General features: G+C 34.7%; 1 protein-coding gene across 1 annotated transcript; it reads right to left on the reverse strand.

The window, feature by feature from the left end:
• Positions 1-1,011: 1,011 nt before the first annotated feature.
• On the reverse strand, positions 1,012-17,822 carry CCDC122 (coiled-coil domain containing 122). The gene is made up of 6 exons (XM_069467220.1): positions 17,777-17,822; positions 17,139-17,248; positions 9,307-9,705; positions 8,430-8,546; positions 3,770-3,968; positions 1,012-1,507 (listed from the first exon to the last, which is right to left on the reverse strand). The coding sequence occupies exons 1-5, from the start codon at positions 17,820-17,822 to the stop codon at positions 3,819-3,821; spliced, it is 822 nt and encodes a 273-aa protein (XP_069323321.1). The 3' UTR covers positions 1,012-1,507; positions 3,770-3,818.
• Positions 17,823-18,225: the final 403 nt, after the last annotated feature.

An 18,225-nucleotide genomic window follows, 5' to 3' on the forward strand; every position in this document is an offset into this window, starting at 1 on the left:
TCCCATTCTTAGCTATGTGTTGAATAAATCTATTTCGCTTTTCGTATCTGTTTCAATTTATTTTTCTTGGTTTTGGTTATAGTTCAGTAACATTCAAGAGATAGTGTTATAGGGTAGCTAATGTGATACAGAAGACCCATTCTTTATATTGGCAAATTTATTAGCAAAGAAAAAAATGCTTCTCCTAGAAATACATTATAAATTCAAATAACATACACTGTTTTTGACAGGCACATAACTTTTAGCTTCTGATCATTAGCTTTAGTAAGCACTAGTTTAGTTAATGAAAAATAAAATATTTATACCATTGAAAATATGATAAACTAAACTATAAGCAACTAAAAATCAAAACCATGTGTTCTTCTGAATCACTGACTGCCCTCCCCCAAAGAGTTCCAAATTGTTATAGTATTATTAATATAGCCCTTATACCTCTATGGATTATCAGTGAATTCCATATTCAACGTAAGATAACATAGAAACTTAGAGTTTTAGGTGAAATCTCCTATATGAACTTTAAAAGGCCAAAGCAATTTTTATAAATAAGATTCCATTTTCCTTAGCCAAAATATTTTACTGACACTGACCCTCATGTAGTGTTACCTATGCATTTGAGTGCTGTTTATTTTTAATAATAAAATTTCACTTTGATTAAATTTATTCTATGCCTTGTAATCTATCAAGATGATAAATGTATAATTATTATTTATAGTAAAAATGATGCTTATCCTTGGAATAATTTTCTTATAATGCCATGTAGCTAATTTAGGGCTTTCAATTTCAGTTCTACCTCTGATAACCTGTGTGATGAGATCTTAGGCAAGTTACTTAACTTGTGAAGCCTCAATATCTCCCTCTGTAAATGAGGGATGCTAATATTTACCTTAAACCGTTATTTTGAGAATTGAATGGAAAATAGCATGATTAATCAAGTGATTGAAAGAGACATGGCCTAACAGAGAACATGTAGATCATTTTATGCTAGCCATGAAAGTGTTCATGATGGCGGACTTGACTGGCTTTAATGTGTATGATCTGGTGATTTCCGTAGTATCTTAAAAGTATGTATCATTTTTTATATTAGTCAACTATAATTTGCCCACAGATTTCCCATGTAGTAATATTTTGAGATACTAACTGAGGTTTTCTTTCCTCCTTCTGCTTCCTTGCACTAGTTACCTTTTACTCATCATTTAGGTCAGCGGTCCCCAGCCGTTTTGGCACAAGGGACTAGTTTCATGAAAGACAATTTTTCCAAGAGGGAGGAGGTGGGAAGGAGAGGAGGGGGAGGCGCAGCTCATCAATGATGAAGGTTCGCTTGCTTTCCCGCCACTCACCTCCAGCTGTGCGGCCTGGTTCCTGAGTTTCACAGAAGACAATTTTTCCACGGATGGGGAGGTGGTGGGGGGCGGGGGACAGAGCTCAGGCAGTGATGTGCAGCTTGGTACCGGTCCAGGGGCTTGGGGACCGCAGATGTAGGTAATAGCACCTAGCAGGCCAGATACTGCTGAGAATTAAGAAGTTATTTGTTAGCTTTGAGCTTCAAATTAGGCTTTTTTAAAAAGTCCACAGTAGAAACAATATTCTTGACATCATAGCTTTGCTTCCCTTTGCAGGAGACTGGGTATTTTGAGAAAGAAAATTTTTGCTGAGCTGTTCAAAGTGCTGAGAACCTTATAAAACTCAGTTTATACCAGAAAGCAGAGTGGCAACAAATGCATGGATAGAATAACAGGTCCCGAAAAATAAAACTCGTCCAGCATACAGAGAAAATTAAATAAGAGTAGAAGAGGTCTTGTGATTGGACAAGAGACTAGAGAAAACGACTGCAGGTACAGCATAGACAGAACATGATGCTTGCCACCAGGAAGAATGCATTACATCTCTGCAGGGGCCAGTGAGGTCAGAGAATGACACTTGGACCAGAGCTCTGCCCCTGATGACAAAACAATTTACCCACTAAATCATCAGGCTGGAGATGCTTCAAGATTTAGTTCTTCTTAATTAATCTGAAAACCTCTATTACCTGAAATAGTTTTCAAGATTAGAAAGAGCAAGGAAAGAAATGTTTCTCTTTCAAATAATTTTTTAACTGTCAAAAATTTTTAAAGGCACATGTATCATAAGTAAGGATGTTTTAGAAAACTACATTAAAAATTACTTTCACAAATAGGGCACATTACCTTAAGCAGATTAAACCTATTTTCTTTATATCTTAATTGAAGAATAAACTTTCAAAAACATAACTCAAGGTGTTACCATGTATAAATTTTTTTTTTTTTTTTTTTTTTTGAGACAGAGTCTCACTTTGTTGCCCGGGCTAGAGTGAGTGCCATGGCGTCAGCCTAGCTCACAGCAACCTCAAACTCCTGGGCTCAAGCGATCCTACTGCCTCAGCCTCCTGAGTAGCTAGGACTACAGGCATGCGCCACCATGCCCGGCTAATTTTTTCTATGTATATTTTAGTTGTCCATATAATTTCTTTCTATTTTTAGTAGAGACGGGGTCTCACTCTTGCTCAGGCTGGAATATTTTGAATCCCATTATAAAATTAAAGAGTTTAGAAAGCTAGAATTTTTCTTTTATAAGCTATTAATAGAGTGATGAAGTATAACTGCAAGAAAACCTTTTTAATACTCAGATTACATCAAAATATATTTATATAATCAGCATTTGGTTCAGCTTTGTCTTCAGCTGAGCATAGTGGGTATTTCCCATAATCTGTAGGTTTAAACATTTTCATCTGTAGCTATTTTTCTGAGTCATAGACCAAAACTGATTGTGTTACAGGATAAACCATTTGAAGTGTTAGCCATAGTAAGCCATGATAAGCCATAATAAAACTATTAATGTTAGATATAATAAGATTATTAATATCAGGTGTTATATCAGCTATACTCTTACCAAATCTCATGCACATAGAAAGGTGAGGAGAAAATGGATTTGAAATATCTTTTTGATGTTGTTTGTTTGAAATCATTTAATACTGTAAGTGCATATTTAAAACCATATTTTCAATAATTAATATTTTGGTTTTGTTTCTAAGTATTTCACTCAATGGAGCCATGAAAGGGGGCACTTTATCTTGAAAGGGATAAGAAACATTTGATTTATTGCCATGGACATACCATTTACCTTCCAATGAGGAAAAAAAATGTTAGTCTATAATAATTAACACTCTTAAGAGTTTACCTTACATGATATTATAACTTTAGTCATGATAGGAATAAAGAATTTATAGACAGAAAAGTGAACAAAAGATTTTATGTATTGCAAGACTCTACAATATGTCATTTAATAACAAAGAAAAAATGATTGCTGCCTTCCGGATAAAAGAGAAAACTGAGTAGAATATCTGAAGCATTGAATATATAAAAACATCATTATAAATATCAATATTTATGGGCTACTGTGAAGGCAGTTGTAAATAAAATAAGTTCTAATAAAAAGTTTAAAACAGACAACCATTTTTAAATACCTTAACAATTTAAATCATTGAAAATCCAAATGTTTCTTTTCTTCTAAATTTTTACTTCATAGGGCAGTGAATGCAAACATAGTTACAAACATGTACTCATGAGTATAATTCATCTTACACAGTCAATAGCATTCCTATTGTCTATCTACTGCTATCAATTGTAGGGTTGGAAGGTACTTTAACAAATGGATGACTCATTCAAAAAATATATATATATCTGTCATTAAGACAGGCTTCTGATAGTAGATGCTCATTATTAAGAACCCAAAAGATTTTCTCAACATTCTGTACCATAATTTTTGTTGGCATGATCTATGTTCCACATTGTCAAATGGCAATGTTATTCTTGCATTCCAATGCATTTTCTGAGTTCAGCTGCAGTTTTTTCCAGTTGTTGAATGTTCCATTGCCATTGTCTTCTATGTGACTGAAGCTTGTTCACTTGACAACGCAAACGCTTAAGAATTGCATCATATCTCTTATGTTGAACCTATTAAAAGAGAAGCACATATCAATAGGGCTTATGAAATATAAATTGTAAATAGCTATAAAGGATATTTTGACTACTCTAAAAAGGAAAGCACTTATTTAGAAACTATTCACTGTAAATAATAATAAAAATAAACAGTAATTGTTTAAGTATTTATTCAACACTTATCACATGTTAGATGCTATGCTGAGAGCTTTCTACATATAATTAAATTCTCATAATTCCTTATGATATGGGTATATTATTATCCTCATTTTTGTGTGAGAAAACCAAAGATCAAAGAGTTTTAGTAATTTGACCAAGTTTTCATAGATAGCAAATGATGGTGTTTGGGATTTGAACCCAAGCATCCATGATGGAGTACGTTCTACTTGTCAGAGCAGTTACCAGTGTTAAACTAAATTTGGCCTGAGGTATTCTGTGCTTTGAGTCCCTTTGTAAGGAACTGCAACCTAATTTACTATTTAAACTAACTGAAAACCTACCTTACGAGTATACTTTTGTAACAGATAGCTGAGTCTCAGCCAATCACAGCAAACAGCTAAACTTCAATCACAGAGAGCTAACGGATCAGAGCCATTCAAATAAAGCAACGCTGAGCTGTAACCAATCAAGCTGTTTCTATAGCTCACTTCCATTTTCTGCCCCTAAATGCTGCCTGCCCACGTTGTAGAGCAGAGGTCTCTGAACCTCTGCTGGTTCTGAGGGATGCCTAATTCTTGAATTCTTTGTTCCGTTAAGCTTTGTTAAATTTAGTTTGTCTAAAGTTTTTCTTTTAACATCAGTTAAGACAAATGGTTCCATTTCCCATTTCTGGTATCTATTGGTTCACTGAAACACAGATCCATAGATCTAAAAGATCCAGGAGATCATGTAGTTCCTTTCCCTGCTATTAACTATTAATAAATCACTCTTTATGCTGAGCCAGATGATGATACACTGGAAGGCAATGAAGTACAGTTGAATGTGCAAGAGTCTTGGTGTCAGGCCATGAGAAAGTAAATAAAGTCAAAATTTCTGATGTCTAGTGTTGGCTATACATAGAACACTCAATATTTTTTTAAACAGCTTTATTGAGTTATAATTCACATACTATATAAATCCATCCTTTAAAGTGTACAACTCAATTGTTTTTAGTATATTCACAGAGTTATGCAACCATCACCACAATCAATTTTAAAACATTTTCATCATCCACTAGCCATTAGCAGTCATTCTCCATTCCTCCACCCCCACCCATAGCAGTAGAAAACCACTAATCTTTCTCTTCATATACATTTGCCTATTCTGGACATTTCATATAAATAAAATCATATAATAAGTGGTCTTTTGTGACTGGCTTCTTTCACAAAGCATAATGTTTTTAAGGGTCATCCATGGTGTAGCATGTATCAGAACTTCATTCCTTTATATTGCCAAATAGTAATAGCCCATTGTATGATATACCACATTATTTATTCAGTTCCTCAACTGATGGACATTTGAATTAATTCCATTTTTTGGCTATTACAAATAATGCTGTCATCAATATTCATGTGCAAATTTTTGTGTGGATATATGTTTCACTTCTCTTGGGCATATACCTAGGAATGGAATTACTAGGTCATGTGGTAACTCTATATATAACCATTTGAGGAACGCCAGACTTTTCCAGAATGATTGCACTATTTTACTTTCCCCCAAGAAATGTGTGAGTGTTCCAACTTCTTCATATCCTTGAAAATTGTTGTTATTTGTCTTTTTGGTTATGGCCATCCTCGTGGATGTGAAGTGGTATCTCAATATAGTAAAGTGCCTACTTTTAAATGAACTAATAAAATGACAGAATAATAGGGATGGAAAAGATACCTATTTGTATATACTATGTGTAGTATTCCATTATATAAATATACCACAATTTGTTTATCCATTCTCCTTCTCAGGTACTTTTGGGATGTTTCATTTTGAGGCTATTAAGAATAAAGCTGCTTTGAGAATTCATATACAAGTTTTTTTAAAGGCATATGTTTTCATTTTTCTTGAGTAAACACCTGGGAGATGAATTGTTAAGAAATAGTGTAGGTGTCAACTATAAGAAATAACAGTGATATGGCATCTCTTTTGTTCTCCTGGAGAGAGTTGGAAACCATTCTATTAAGTGAAGTATCCCAAGAATGGAAAAATAAGCACCACATATACTTACCAGCAAATTGGTTTCCCTGATCATCTCCTAAGTGCACATTTGGGAATAAAAACAATTGAGTATCAGACAGAAATGGGGGTTGGGGGGAGGGGATGGGTGTATACCTACATGATGAGTGCGATGCACACTGTCTGGGGAATGGACATGCTTGAAGCTCAGACTCGGGGGGATGGGGGCATGGGCAATATATATAACCTGAACTTTTGTACCTGCATAATAAGCTGAAATAAAAAAAAAAAAAGAAATAGTGTAGGTGTACGTTAACTTTTCAAGAAACTGCCAAACCAGTTTCCAAACAGTTGCACCATTTTATTATCTCCCCAACAATACATGATCATTCCAGTTGTTCAACATCAGTATTATCATTCATTGAAACATTAATCATTCTAAGATTAAAAGGTGTGAATGGTATCTCATTGTGGTTTTGACTTGCATTTCCTTGGTATTAAGGGTGTTGAGCATCTTTTCATGTGTTTACTGGCCATCCTGTATCTTCTTTTGTGAGGTTTTTGTTCAAATACTTTGTCCATTTTAAAAAATGGCTGTATGTCTTTTACTATTAAGTGCTAGTAGTTCTTTATATATAAGTTCTGGATGCAAGTTCTTTGTGTGTTTGTGTGAGTGTGTGTGTGTGTCTTGCAAATATTTTTACTCTTCCTGTGATTTTGTCTTTGCATTCATTTGTTGTTGTTGTTATGTCAGAATATTACAGGGGTACAAACGTTTTGGTTACATAAATTGCTTTTGTACAGTTTGAGTCAAAGTTATAATAAGGGTGCCAATCCCCCAGATAGTGTGCATTGTACCCAATAGGTGTGAATTTACCAATTCCCTCCTCCCTCCACCTGCTTTATTTCGATGAATATTATTTCCATATGTGCACATAAGTATTGATCGATTAGTTCCAATTTAATGGTGAGTACATGTGGTGTTTGTTTTGCCATTCTTGTGATACTTCATTTAGAAGAATGGTCTCCAGTTCCATCCAAGTTAATACAAGAGGTATTAGTTCACCATTTTTTATAGCTGAATAGTACTCCATGGTATACATATACCACATTTTGTTAATCCATCCATGTATTGATGGGCACTTAGATTGTTTCCACATCTTTGCAATTGTGAATTGTGCTGAAATAAACATTTGAGTGCAGGTGGGGTTTTTTGTTTGTTTGTTTGTTCATAGAATGTCTTTTTTTCTTTGGGTAAATATCCACTAGTGGGATTGCTGGATGAAATGGTAGTTCTATGTATGTTGGTATGAATGTAAATTAGTATAGCCACTATGGAAAACAGGATGGAGATTTCTCAAAAACCTAAAAATAGGACTACCATATGATCTATCAATCCTTCTACTTGAATAATTATTATCCTGCCTTTAGTTTACCTTTTTTCCCTTTGCTTCTCTGAATTTTTCTTGTGTAATCATTTCTGTTGCTGACTTCAATAAATGAATGCATTTGTTAATTGTGCAGCTACATGTTGTATTGTACCAAGTTAAACATGCTTTATTCATGACCCCCTATTAGCTCTGAAAGTACAACAATGTTTTCCCTATCCTTTTAAATTTTGAGCTCAGATTGTACAAAATTTAAGCAACAGTAAGCTATATGCTTTACACAATGTCTCTTACACAAAACATAGCTTACTGCATTCATCATTTGCTAAAAACTTCTTAACTGCTCTGGTATCCCTTGCCTACAAACTCTTGGACTTGGCAAATAGCACTTTTTTTTTTTTGGCTTGAACTAAAATGAGATTGTTGCTTAATGAGTTATATTTGAAGTTTTGTGTTTGTATGCTTTATACTTTGACAACTTTTTGGTCAATGACTTATAGATTACCTTTATCCTCTTCTCTTCTCTTTAGCTCTCTTCTTCCAAAATATATAAAAACAGGCAATGATATCCATTGCCTTTTACTCTATTTTGAGGAGTCTCTGATGTCTAGGAACGGGCATCCTTTTTTGATTAGATAACCTCTGCTTTCTAGCCATTAATTGGATACCTAATTGTTGGTCAGATGAAAGCTAGAAAAATTCTGTGCTAGATTTAAATAGGAGTGAGCGCTTGTATTGTTCGAATACATTCACTTATTTGAACATCTTTGAATGAGAAGGTTATCTCTACTTATCTATTAATGACTTGTATTTATCCATTAAACTTTGTAGTTCTTTCTTGTTCTTTAGTTGTTTTGAGTACTGAGAGTAAACTACAGAAATATTAATATAAGTTTCAGAAATGGTCCCATAAAACAACAAAATCTAGATTATTAAGACTTACCTCTATTTCTTTTCTTAGTTTTTCATGTGTCTTTTTTTCTTCCTCAAGAAAACAAGTTTTTTCGACGATAGATTCTTTTACAGCTATAATTTTATCCTTTAACTTTGTAACGTCTTCCTGCATGTTTATAAAATTTGAAATATACAAGTCAAAAAAGGAACAGTCAATATAAATTCAAGATTTTCAGTGTTTCTATAATTTAAGAAAACTAGCCAAATCAAAATTTAATTTTGATAAATATGATTAGGATATTACTTCTATGTGTGTACAGAATAAAGAACTGTTATTCAGACAAACCTACCTTAGAGTTGAAAACATATAACTAAAAACCAAATGAAAATAAAACATAAAGGAAAGTAATAGTTATGGTGGCACATGCCCAACAACAGTGCAAGCATTCTCTAGCAAGAAATGATCTATATTTTAAGTTTGTATCTTCCACTGTCTTCAAAACATAGTTAGAGAAAGAGATGCTTAGGGTGTAATTATTAATTCATATTGTTTGCATAACAGCATTAAGCATACTAAATTGATTTGAATTGGTCTGGATCCATTAGCACAGAAGCTAAGGCTTCGACATTTTTGTGAATTACACTTTCTGCAACAAATGAATTAATTGTTCATTGTGATTTTGTTTGACCATATATTTCCACAAATCCACAGGGGATTTGTGGATGTTTCCATAATGCATTTGCACATTTGAGATAGTGTTATATAATAAATATACTTATTCAAGTTTTTAGAAATTGTTAAAAGTTTCTGAATGTAGTAGAATAGCTATGGGTATTTTTATTAACTTAATGATGAATTTATCATTTAATATATGTATTTACAAAAAAGGAGTAATAGAAAAATTTTGCTAAGTAATAATTCAAACCTGTACTTGTGTTATTCGGTTCCCTCCTGGATTTTGGAGATCTTGCACAAGTTCCTCTTTCATTGTTTTTAGTTTTTTAACAAGATCTTGTTTTTCATGGAGTTCAGTCATAAATGACCATTTGCTTTCTACCTCCCCCAAACTATCTTTATGAGCTTTTATTTTTACATAGTATGCATTATATTTTATCATGTGCTCCTCAAAATCTTCTTGGGCCATTTCTATGTCAAATTTGAGCTTCACATTTTCTGAATGTAAGGATTTGATTTGAGTTTCTAGGCTATCACATTGAATTTTGGTATTCTCTATGGCAGCATCTTGATGATAAATTTGTCTTTCTGTTTCTTTAGTTTCTGCAGAGACAGCTGCTATTTGTTTTTGAAGCTCATGAAGTTCATTCTGTAATATATTTTAATAGTACCATTATTAATTCATGATATTAAACATGAGAGGAAAGTCATTGTTTTGATTCATAATGCATGTAGAAAAATCACTTAGCATAAAATATATATTTATCAGTTAAAAAAACTGATATAGAAGAAAACATGCAGTAAAGTAACAATTATTTTATAATCTCAGAAGGATCTGAGAATTATAGATTTCTTATTTTTTAATGTTCATATAATTCTAAGTATTAAAACTGCATCATTTTATCTTAATATTTTATATGTAAAAGATATTTTATAATCATTTTAATAGTTATGGACATCAGAAGTACACACTCAAGAAAGACAATATGATAAACATGATAGAGCCCTGAGTTAAGAATCAAAAAATCTAGGTTCTAGTGCCCTTACTGCTATTTACTAGCTTGTATGATCATGCATAACAAACTTAATTACCCCATCCAAACTTCAGTTTCTTCATTTGTAAAATGAGTATAAAGATACCTAGTTTGCCTCCCTGGGGCATTTGGCATTGCTAGCCAGTGCCTTCTTATAAAACCCAGTTTCCATTCCACCACTCTTTTCTGGTTCTCCTTAGATATCTCTGAGCATTCCTTCTCAATCTCAATAGTTCTTTCAAATATATATTTTCCTCAGAGTTTGGTCTTCTGTCATTTCCTCTTTTCATTGTATATATACTCCTTGGATAATTTCATCTATGTTCACATCTTGAGCTACAGTATCTGCTGATGATTCACAGAATATAAGTGGCTGTTGAGTTCTACACCCAGCTGGCACCAGCCATCTCAAATTCATCATGTTTGAAAACTAGACTAATCCTTCCCCAGACCCTAGTGTATTCCCTCTTGTATCAGTTATCTATTGCCAGAACCACACCTCAGTGACATACAACAACAAATAAGTGGTTTATTGCTGATGTGACTAGGAGCATCTGGGGTTGGCTAGGTGGTTCTGCTGATCTTAGTTCAGTTTACTCAAATGTCTGGGGGGTTGACTGGTTATAAGATGATACAAGTTGGCTTTAACTGGGCTGGTGGGGATGTCTTGGCTTTGCTTTACGCATGTCTCCTCCTCCAGCGGGCCAGCCCAGGCATGTTCTTCTCAGGATAATGGCAGATGCAGAAGAGTGGAAGTTCAATTATGTAAGAGTTTTTTAAAGCTTTCACTTGAATCACATCTGCTAATACCTCAGCAAGTCACATGATCAAACTCAGAGTCACAGGGTGGAAGTGTGGCCACCATTGGGGGAGAGCACTGAACATTGTAATGATATGGCAAAGGGTGTGGATATATAAAGGGGATGAAAAAATAGGGACCAAAAGTTTAAATTACCACATCCCTATATTCCTAAACTTAGGTAATGGTACCACCTTGGGAGCCACGAATTCTTCCCTTCACTTTATTATCTGTATCTAACCGTTCCTCAAATTCTTCAGATCCTCCAACCGAAATAACTCTGCAGGCCATTTGCCATCCTCCTTTTTTCTATCTAGTATGGTCATCCTCTTTAAATAAATAATTCGTTGAGAGGAAGGCACTATGTTAGAAAGGCAAACCCCTCTATCCTTTTCCTGGTAGAGACAGGAGAGGTGAGTTCACTGAAAGTAAAATGTACTGATGAGCCTCAGTTTCTACCTCTAGCTCTGATATTTCAAATGCCCATTTGACATTTCAATTTGAATATCTAAAAGACATCTCAAGTAGACATATTCAGGAAAAATCATTTTACTTACATACCAAACATACTCCTCCCTGTCTTTCTGATTTTAATAAACTGTACCACTTTCTACCTGGATGCCCAAAAGCCTAGAAGTCATTCTTGATTCTTTCCTTTCCCTTACCCCTCACCATCTATTTCCCAGCAAGTCTGATGGCTGGGCCCCCAGAATAAAACTCCCAATTCACTTCTGAACAATTTTCATAGTGTGACCTAACTTCTAATTCTTCTCCCTCTTTCTATCCTCCCCAGTTCCCCAACTAGGGTTCACATGTCAGGCAGAAGAATTTTTCTAAAACATAAATCTTATCACGTTATTTCCCTGCTCAAGATCCTCCAGTGGTTGTTCCACTGAATTAATAAAAAAAAAAAAATTCCAATTCCTCAAAGTGGTTTACAAGGCCATAGATGCCCTAGTCCCTATCTACTCTGCCACCTTTCTCATCTACTACTCTCCTCTCTTCTAGCCTTTCGTTTGATTAAATATGCCTAGTTCCCTCCTACCTAAGGGCATTTTTAATTGTTGATCCTTCTACCTTAAAATTCTCTACCCCTAGTTATTACCCATTGGGTCTTTTTGTCTTTCACAATTCAGCTTATTACTCCTCAGAACAGTCTTCCCTGAATCAAAATATAAATTAACCACCCACTCTCATCCCTGAATTACTGTCTACACATTACCCAGCTGCATTTCCTTTGTAACACATCAATCTTTGAAATCATCTTCATTTTTTTTATTTCTTTATTGCTTGCCTCCCTTGACTAGAAAGTAAGCTCTGTGGTTACAGGAACCTTGTTTGTCTCCTATACCACCATCATCCCAGTGCTTAAAACAGGAACTGGCACAAAGTAGATGCTCAATAAATATTTATTAAAAGAGTGAATGAGTGATGCACAAGGAATGGTCAGGAAAGGGACCCATGAACTGGCAGATATGTCAGGCTATCAACTCTACTGATCAATATAGTGAGAGATGACATTTCCACTAATTTGGTCATGACCTCTTCTCTTTCCTGGACAAATGTATTAATAATTGACTGCCAACTTTTCTTATTAGCTTTAGTACCTTTCTCCTTTAATCCATTTCTACCCTTACGCTAGAATTATATTTTTTTCCTCTATCTCCTCCCCTCCTCCACCTCTTCCTCCTTTATCTTCCTCTTCTCCCTCTCTCTCTCTCCCTTCTTCTGTCTCTCTTTTTTTGCTTATAGCTTTATTGAGGAAAAATTGCTATAAACTCAACATATTTAGACTTTACAGTTTGATGAATTTTGACATTCTTATATGCTCATGAAGCCATTACCACAATTAAGGCAATCAACATAGCCATTATCCACAAAAGCTTCCTCCTGATGCTTTGCACTCCACCCCACTCCCACATCTCCATTCCTAGGCAACCACCGATCTGCTTTCTATCACTAAACATTAGTTTGATTTTCAAGAACTTTATATAAATAGAATTATCATTTAATATATTCTTCAGTCTCACTTCTTTCAGTTAGTATAATTATTTTGAGATTCATCTGTGTTGATGTATATATCAATAATTCTTCCCTTTTTATTGCTGAGTAGTATTTCATTGTAGTAGTAAACCATACTTTGTTTATTGATTATCTAATTTATAGGCCTTTGGGTTATTTCAAGTTTTCCAGTGGGCCTATACATTTATTTCTCTTGGATAAATATATAGCAGTTAAATGGCTGGATTATATGGTAGGGATAGAAACAATAAACTGTTTTCCTAATTGGTTGTGTCATTTTATATTCCATCTAACTGAGAGTCCTAGTTAGATGGAACTACTACACCAACATGGTACGGTCAGTCTGTTTAGATTTAGCCATTCTAATGGGTTGTGTATATATAATGCAAATTTAAATACATTGCCAGATGTGTTTTCAAATATTTTCTCCCAGTCTGTGACAACCCAAATGCCCAAAGGGCCTTAGCAAGGATACCTAATCTTTGTTTTCATAACAATGTATTTTGAGGAGCAAATTAAAAAAAAAAATTTTATGAAATCCATCAAATATTTGTGTCCTATTAAGGAAATTGTTGCCAAACCCAACATCAGTGAGCCTTTCTCCCATGTTTTCTTCTAGACATTTTGTAGTTTTAACTCTTACATTCAGGCCTATGGGTCATATTGAGTTATTAATAATTTTTGTATATGGTATGAGGTGAAATTTGAGGTTTTTGATTTTTTTTTTTTCATATGAGGATATCCAATTGTTCCTCACTATTTGTTGAAAAGATTATCCTTCTCCAATGAATTGTCTTGGCATTTCTTCCAAAATCAATAGATATGTGTCATGCTATTTCTGGACACTTTATTTCATTCCATGGATCTATATGTTTAGCTTTAGGTTATATCATATTGTCCTGATTACTATATAATAAATATTAAAATCAGGTAGTATGGCATCATAGAAAGATATTTTGTCTTTGTCCCTGGTCTTGTTACAAAGCTCCTAAAACCCTCGTCTTTTAGTCCATTTTGTGTTGCTATAAAGGAATACTTGAGGCTGGGTAATTTATTTAGAAAAAAGATAGGGCTCACAATTTTGATGACTGTAAAGTTCAAGATTGGGCATCTGCATCTGATGAAAGCCTCAGGTGGCTTCCATTCATGGCAGAAGGTGAAGAGGAAGCAGTGTGGGGTTCAGCAATTATTAATAAGTGGCAAGAGAGGAATCAAGGGTGGTGGAGCTGCCAGGCTCTTTTTGATGACCAGCTCTCAGGGGAATTAATAGAGTGAGAACTCACTCACCCCCAAAGGGGGGCATTAATCTATTCATGAGGGATCTGCCTCCATAACCCAAACACCTCTCATTAGTCCCCACTTCCAACATCGGGGATCAAATTTCAACATAAGAGTTGGAGGGGACAAACATCTACCATAGTACTTTGGAATTTCCTAAGCAATAAGGGTGACAGGAGCACTTTTTGTTTTAATGAGTTAACTCTTGGTAGGTTCCTAGATAGCTTTAGGATAAGGGCTGGTTGTCAGAAAGATCAATCCTTGATTATTAATAGAAGCTTTGAATGGGAGAAGGGCTGGAGATTGAATTAATAAGGAATCATCCCAAAGAGATGAAACCTCCATTAAAAAACTTTAAGCTAAGGGGTTTTAGAGATTTGGGTTTCTGAACACATCGAGGTGTTGGGAGAGTGGTGTGCAGAGACAGGGCATGGAAGTTCCATACATGCTCCCTCCCCCATACTTGCTCTATGCTTGTCTTCCATTTGACTGTTACTGAGTAGCATCCTTTATAATAAGTCAGTAATGGTAAGTAAAGTGCTTTCCTGAGTTTTGTGAGTCATTCTAAAAATTTTTCAAACCTTGCAGGGTGGGTTGTGGGAACCTCTGATTTACAGCCAGTTGGTCAGAAGTGTGGGTGCCTGGGACTTATGATTGGTATCCGAAGTAGGGGCAGTCTTGGGACTGAGCCCTTTAACTTGTGGGATCTGATGCTAATCCCAGGTAGATACAGTAGTCTCTCCTTATCCAAGTGGGATATATTCCAAGACCCTCAGTTGATGCCTGGAACAATGGACAGTACTAAACCCTATATATTCTGTTTTTTTCCTAACATACATACATACATACATATCTATGATACTTAAAGTCAATGTCAAAATCAGGCCCTATATTATCCACCTGGACCTCATCAAGGATCCCTTACATATATTTACAAATTAACTCATTTAATCCTCATGAAAACCTTACAGGTATGTCCTTTTATTATCTCTATTTTATAACTGAGGAAATAGGGGCAAATTCAATCATGGAGCTAGAAGTGGGCAAATCTGGCCTTTCAAACTAGGCAGTTCCGCTCCAGAGCCTATTCTTCTCATTACTATGACATATTTAATAACAACCGTTACAAAGCACAAGTAAAGATATGGTTTTCATTTTCATTTCTTTAGTCATATTTACAGAGTATAGTTATATCTAATTATGCTGCTTGCAAAAACCAAGCATGGCTCCCATATTCCCTGTAATGGGATTATGAATATATTATGAACGGGAAGAAATAGAGAGAGAGGCTACTTGAAATGTTCAATTACAACAAATAACTCACAAGCCACAGCATTTAAAACACTGGCTTAAAACTTAACCTTCCTTCAATGCAGCATTTTAGGAAAAACTATCAAATAAGTAAATTTAAAATAATTCTATGTGACATGTTAGGTTACATTTAGGTTAGTGCAAAAGTAATTGCGGTTTTAGCACTGTTGATATTTGCTGTTTGATATTGGAATACATTCTTAAATAAATGTGGTTATGTTATACATCATTTTAATGCACATTTCTCACTTTATGTTTTTTGCTAGTGACTTATTACTTGCTGTGTATTTTATATTTATTTTAGACTATGGAAATGATGTTAGACAAAAAGCAAATTTCAGTGATTTTCTTTTTTGAGTTCAAAATGGGTCGTAAAGCAGCAGAGACAACTGGTAACATCAACAACACATTTGGCCCAGGAACTGCTAATGAACATACAGTGCAGTGGTGGCTCAAGAAGTTTTGCAAAGGAGACAAGAGCCTTGAAGATAAGGAGTACAATGGCTGGCCATCAGAAATTGACAATGACCAATTGAGAGCCATGATCAAAGCTGATCCTCTTACAGCTAGCTACACGAGAAGTTGCTGAAGAACTCAAGGTCAACCATTCTACAATTGTTTGTTAGGCATTTGAAGCAAATTGGAAAGGTGAAAAAGCTCAATACATGAGTGCCTCATGAGCTGACTGAAAATCAAAAACATGGTCATTTTGAAATATTATCTTTTCTTACGGTATGCAACAATGAGGAACCATTTCTCCATCAGATTATGATGTGCAATGAAAACTGGATTTTATACAACAACCAGTGATGAAGCAGCTCCAAAGCACTTCCCAAAGCCAAACTTGCACCAAAAAAAAGTCATGGTCACTGATTGGTGGTCTGCTGCTGGTCTGATCCACTACTACCTTCTGAATCCTGGTGAAACCATCACATCTGAGAAGTATGCTCAGCAATTTGATGAGATGCACTGAAAACTGCAATGCCTGCAGCTGGCATTGGTCAATAGAAAGGGCCCAATTCTTCTCCATGACAACGCCTGACCACACATTGCACAACCAAAGCTTCAAAAGTTGAACAAATTGGGCTACGAAGTTTTGCCTCATCTGCCATATTCACCTGACCTCTCGCCAACCAACTACCACTTCTTCAAGTGTCTCAACCACTTTTTGCAGGGAAAATGTTTCCACAACCAGCAGGATGCAGAAAATGCTTTCCAAGAATTCATCAAATCCCAAAGCATAGATTTTTATGCTACAAGAATAAACAAACTTATTTCTCGTTGGCAAAAATGTATTGACTGTAATGGTTCCTATTTTGATTAATAAAGATGCATTTGAGCCTAGTTATAATGATTTAAAATTCACAGCTGAAACTGCAATTACTTTTGCACCAACTTAATAAATGCTTATACTACAGTTGCAATGACACTGTTGGATTTTTATATATTGGGAGGGTAAACTGTTCCATAAAACTGAAATACTCATACGGACTTTACTTAGGAAGAACAGAATAATTGAGAGAGAGTAAATTTAATGTTAACTCCCAATATTAAGTATTCTTAATAATTTCCTGGTCACTAATTTAGTATACTTTTGAAGAAAGTAAAGACATTAAAAAACTGTATAAAATAGGTTACCTGCATATGGAACAGAACTTTTTTGTTTTTTTCTATTTCTGAAGCTTGCGATTGTTGTTGCTTTGCAACTTGCTCTACAGCATCTGTTAATGAAGATGTGTCCTGGTCACCTATAACTAGACAAAAGAATAAAGTGCATAATAAAAATTAAAATACAGATATTTTAAGAAAGTTGTATTTCATTACTCAAAATCATGAAAAATGTGATGCTTTTTTTCTCATAAATAAACTAAATTTAGGCTTGGTAATTTTCCCTTTCTGATTATAAACAAAACCAAAATCAAAGTCAACAATAATGGGCAATTCAAAGTTGCTTATTGCAATGTTATACCTATTCCTTTAATGTACAAATATTTTGATTGTTCTAATTTTTTTTCCCAGACCAGTTGCACATATACTACGATTACAATGCTACCACAACAACTCTAGAGCAATTATAGTTTATGAATTTTCATTATAGGCCTGTATTTTCTGGCTGTTACACCTTTTCTAAACACTGTATATGTTTCTTCCTGGCAAAGTTTAACTGCTTCCCTCTATTCTAATTTGCTATCAATTTTAACATAATTCATCTATCACACTACTTTTTTGTTGTTGCTGATCTTTTAATGATTTCTTTCTTGAGATTGCTTCATTACCTTCTTTGGGCAGTCCCTGAGTCTTCCTTTCTATGTTGTCTGACATTCTCCACGTTTGTGAACTCCTCTTTGCTCCTTGTTCATTTACCTTCTTTACTCCTACACAATAATCTATATTGATAATCTTTCACTTTTGTTTTTTCCTGTCATGTTCTGGTGATCCTGAAAGTTAAATTAATTGTCAAACACATCAGTGGGAATCTTGGTTCTCCTGCTTTCAGCTGTTATGACCTTGAGTAAGTTTCTTAATTCCTTTGATACTCAGTATCCTCATCTGTAAAACATCACAGGGATGTTGTAAGTAATGTATGTAACATGCTTAGCACAGTACCTGATATATACTGAGTAATTATTATGGATTAGTAGCAGGTACCTCCGGTAGTATGATGAAATAGATTCTGAAACTAGAAGCAGAATTGGGGAGAAACAGTGGTAAGAATGATTAGCAA

Source organism: Eulemur rufifrons, chromosome 4, assembly GCF_041146395.1.
Source record: "Eulemur rufifrons isolate Redbay chromosome 4, OSU_ERuf_1, whole genome shotgun sequence".
Classification (NCBI taxonomy): Eukaryota; Metazoa; Chordata; class Mammalia; order Primates; family Lemuridae; genus Eulemur; species Eulemur rufifrons.

What these genes read in the sequence shown, in the direction of transcription:
- CCDC122 (XM_069467220.1), bottom strand. Translation starts at nt 17,822, where the DNA reads ATGTCAGACAACATAGAAAGGAAGACTCAGGGACTGCCCAAAGAAG. An exon ending in TCAGGGACTGCCCAAAGAAG is followed by an intron (nt 17,249 to 17,776) that starts GTAATGAAGCAA and finishes GTCTAGTTATAG; the next exon opens with GTGACCAGGACACATCTTCA. An exon ending in AAGTTCTGTTCCATATGCAG is followed by an intron (nt 9,706 to 17,138) that starts GTAACCTATTTT and finishes AATATATTACAG; the next exon opens with AATGAACTTCATGAGCTTCA.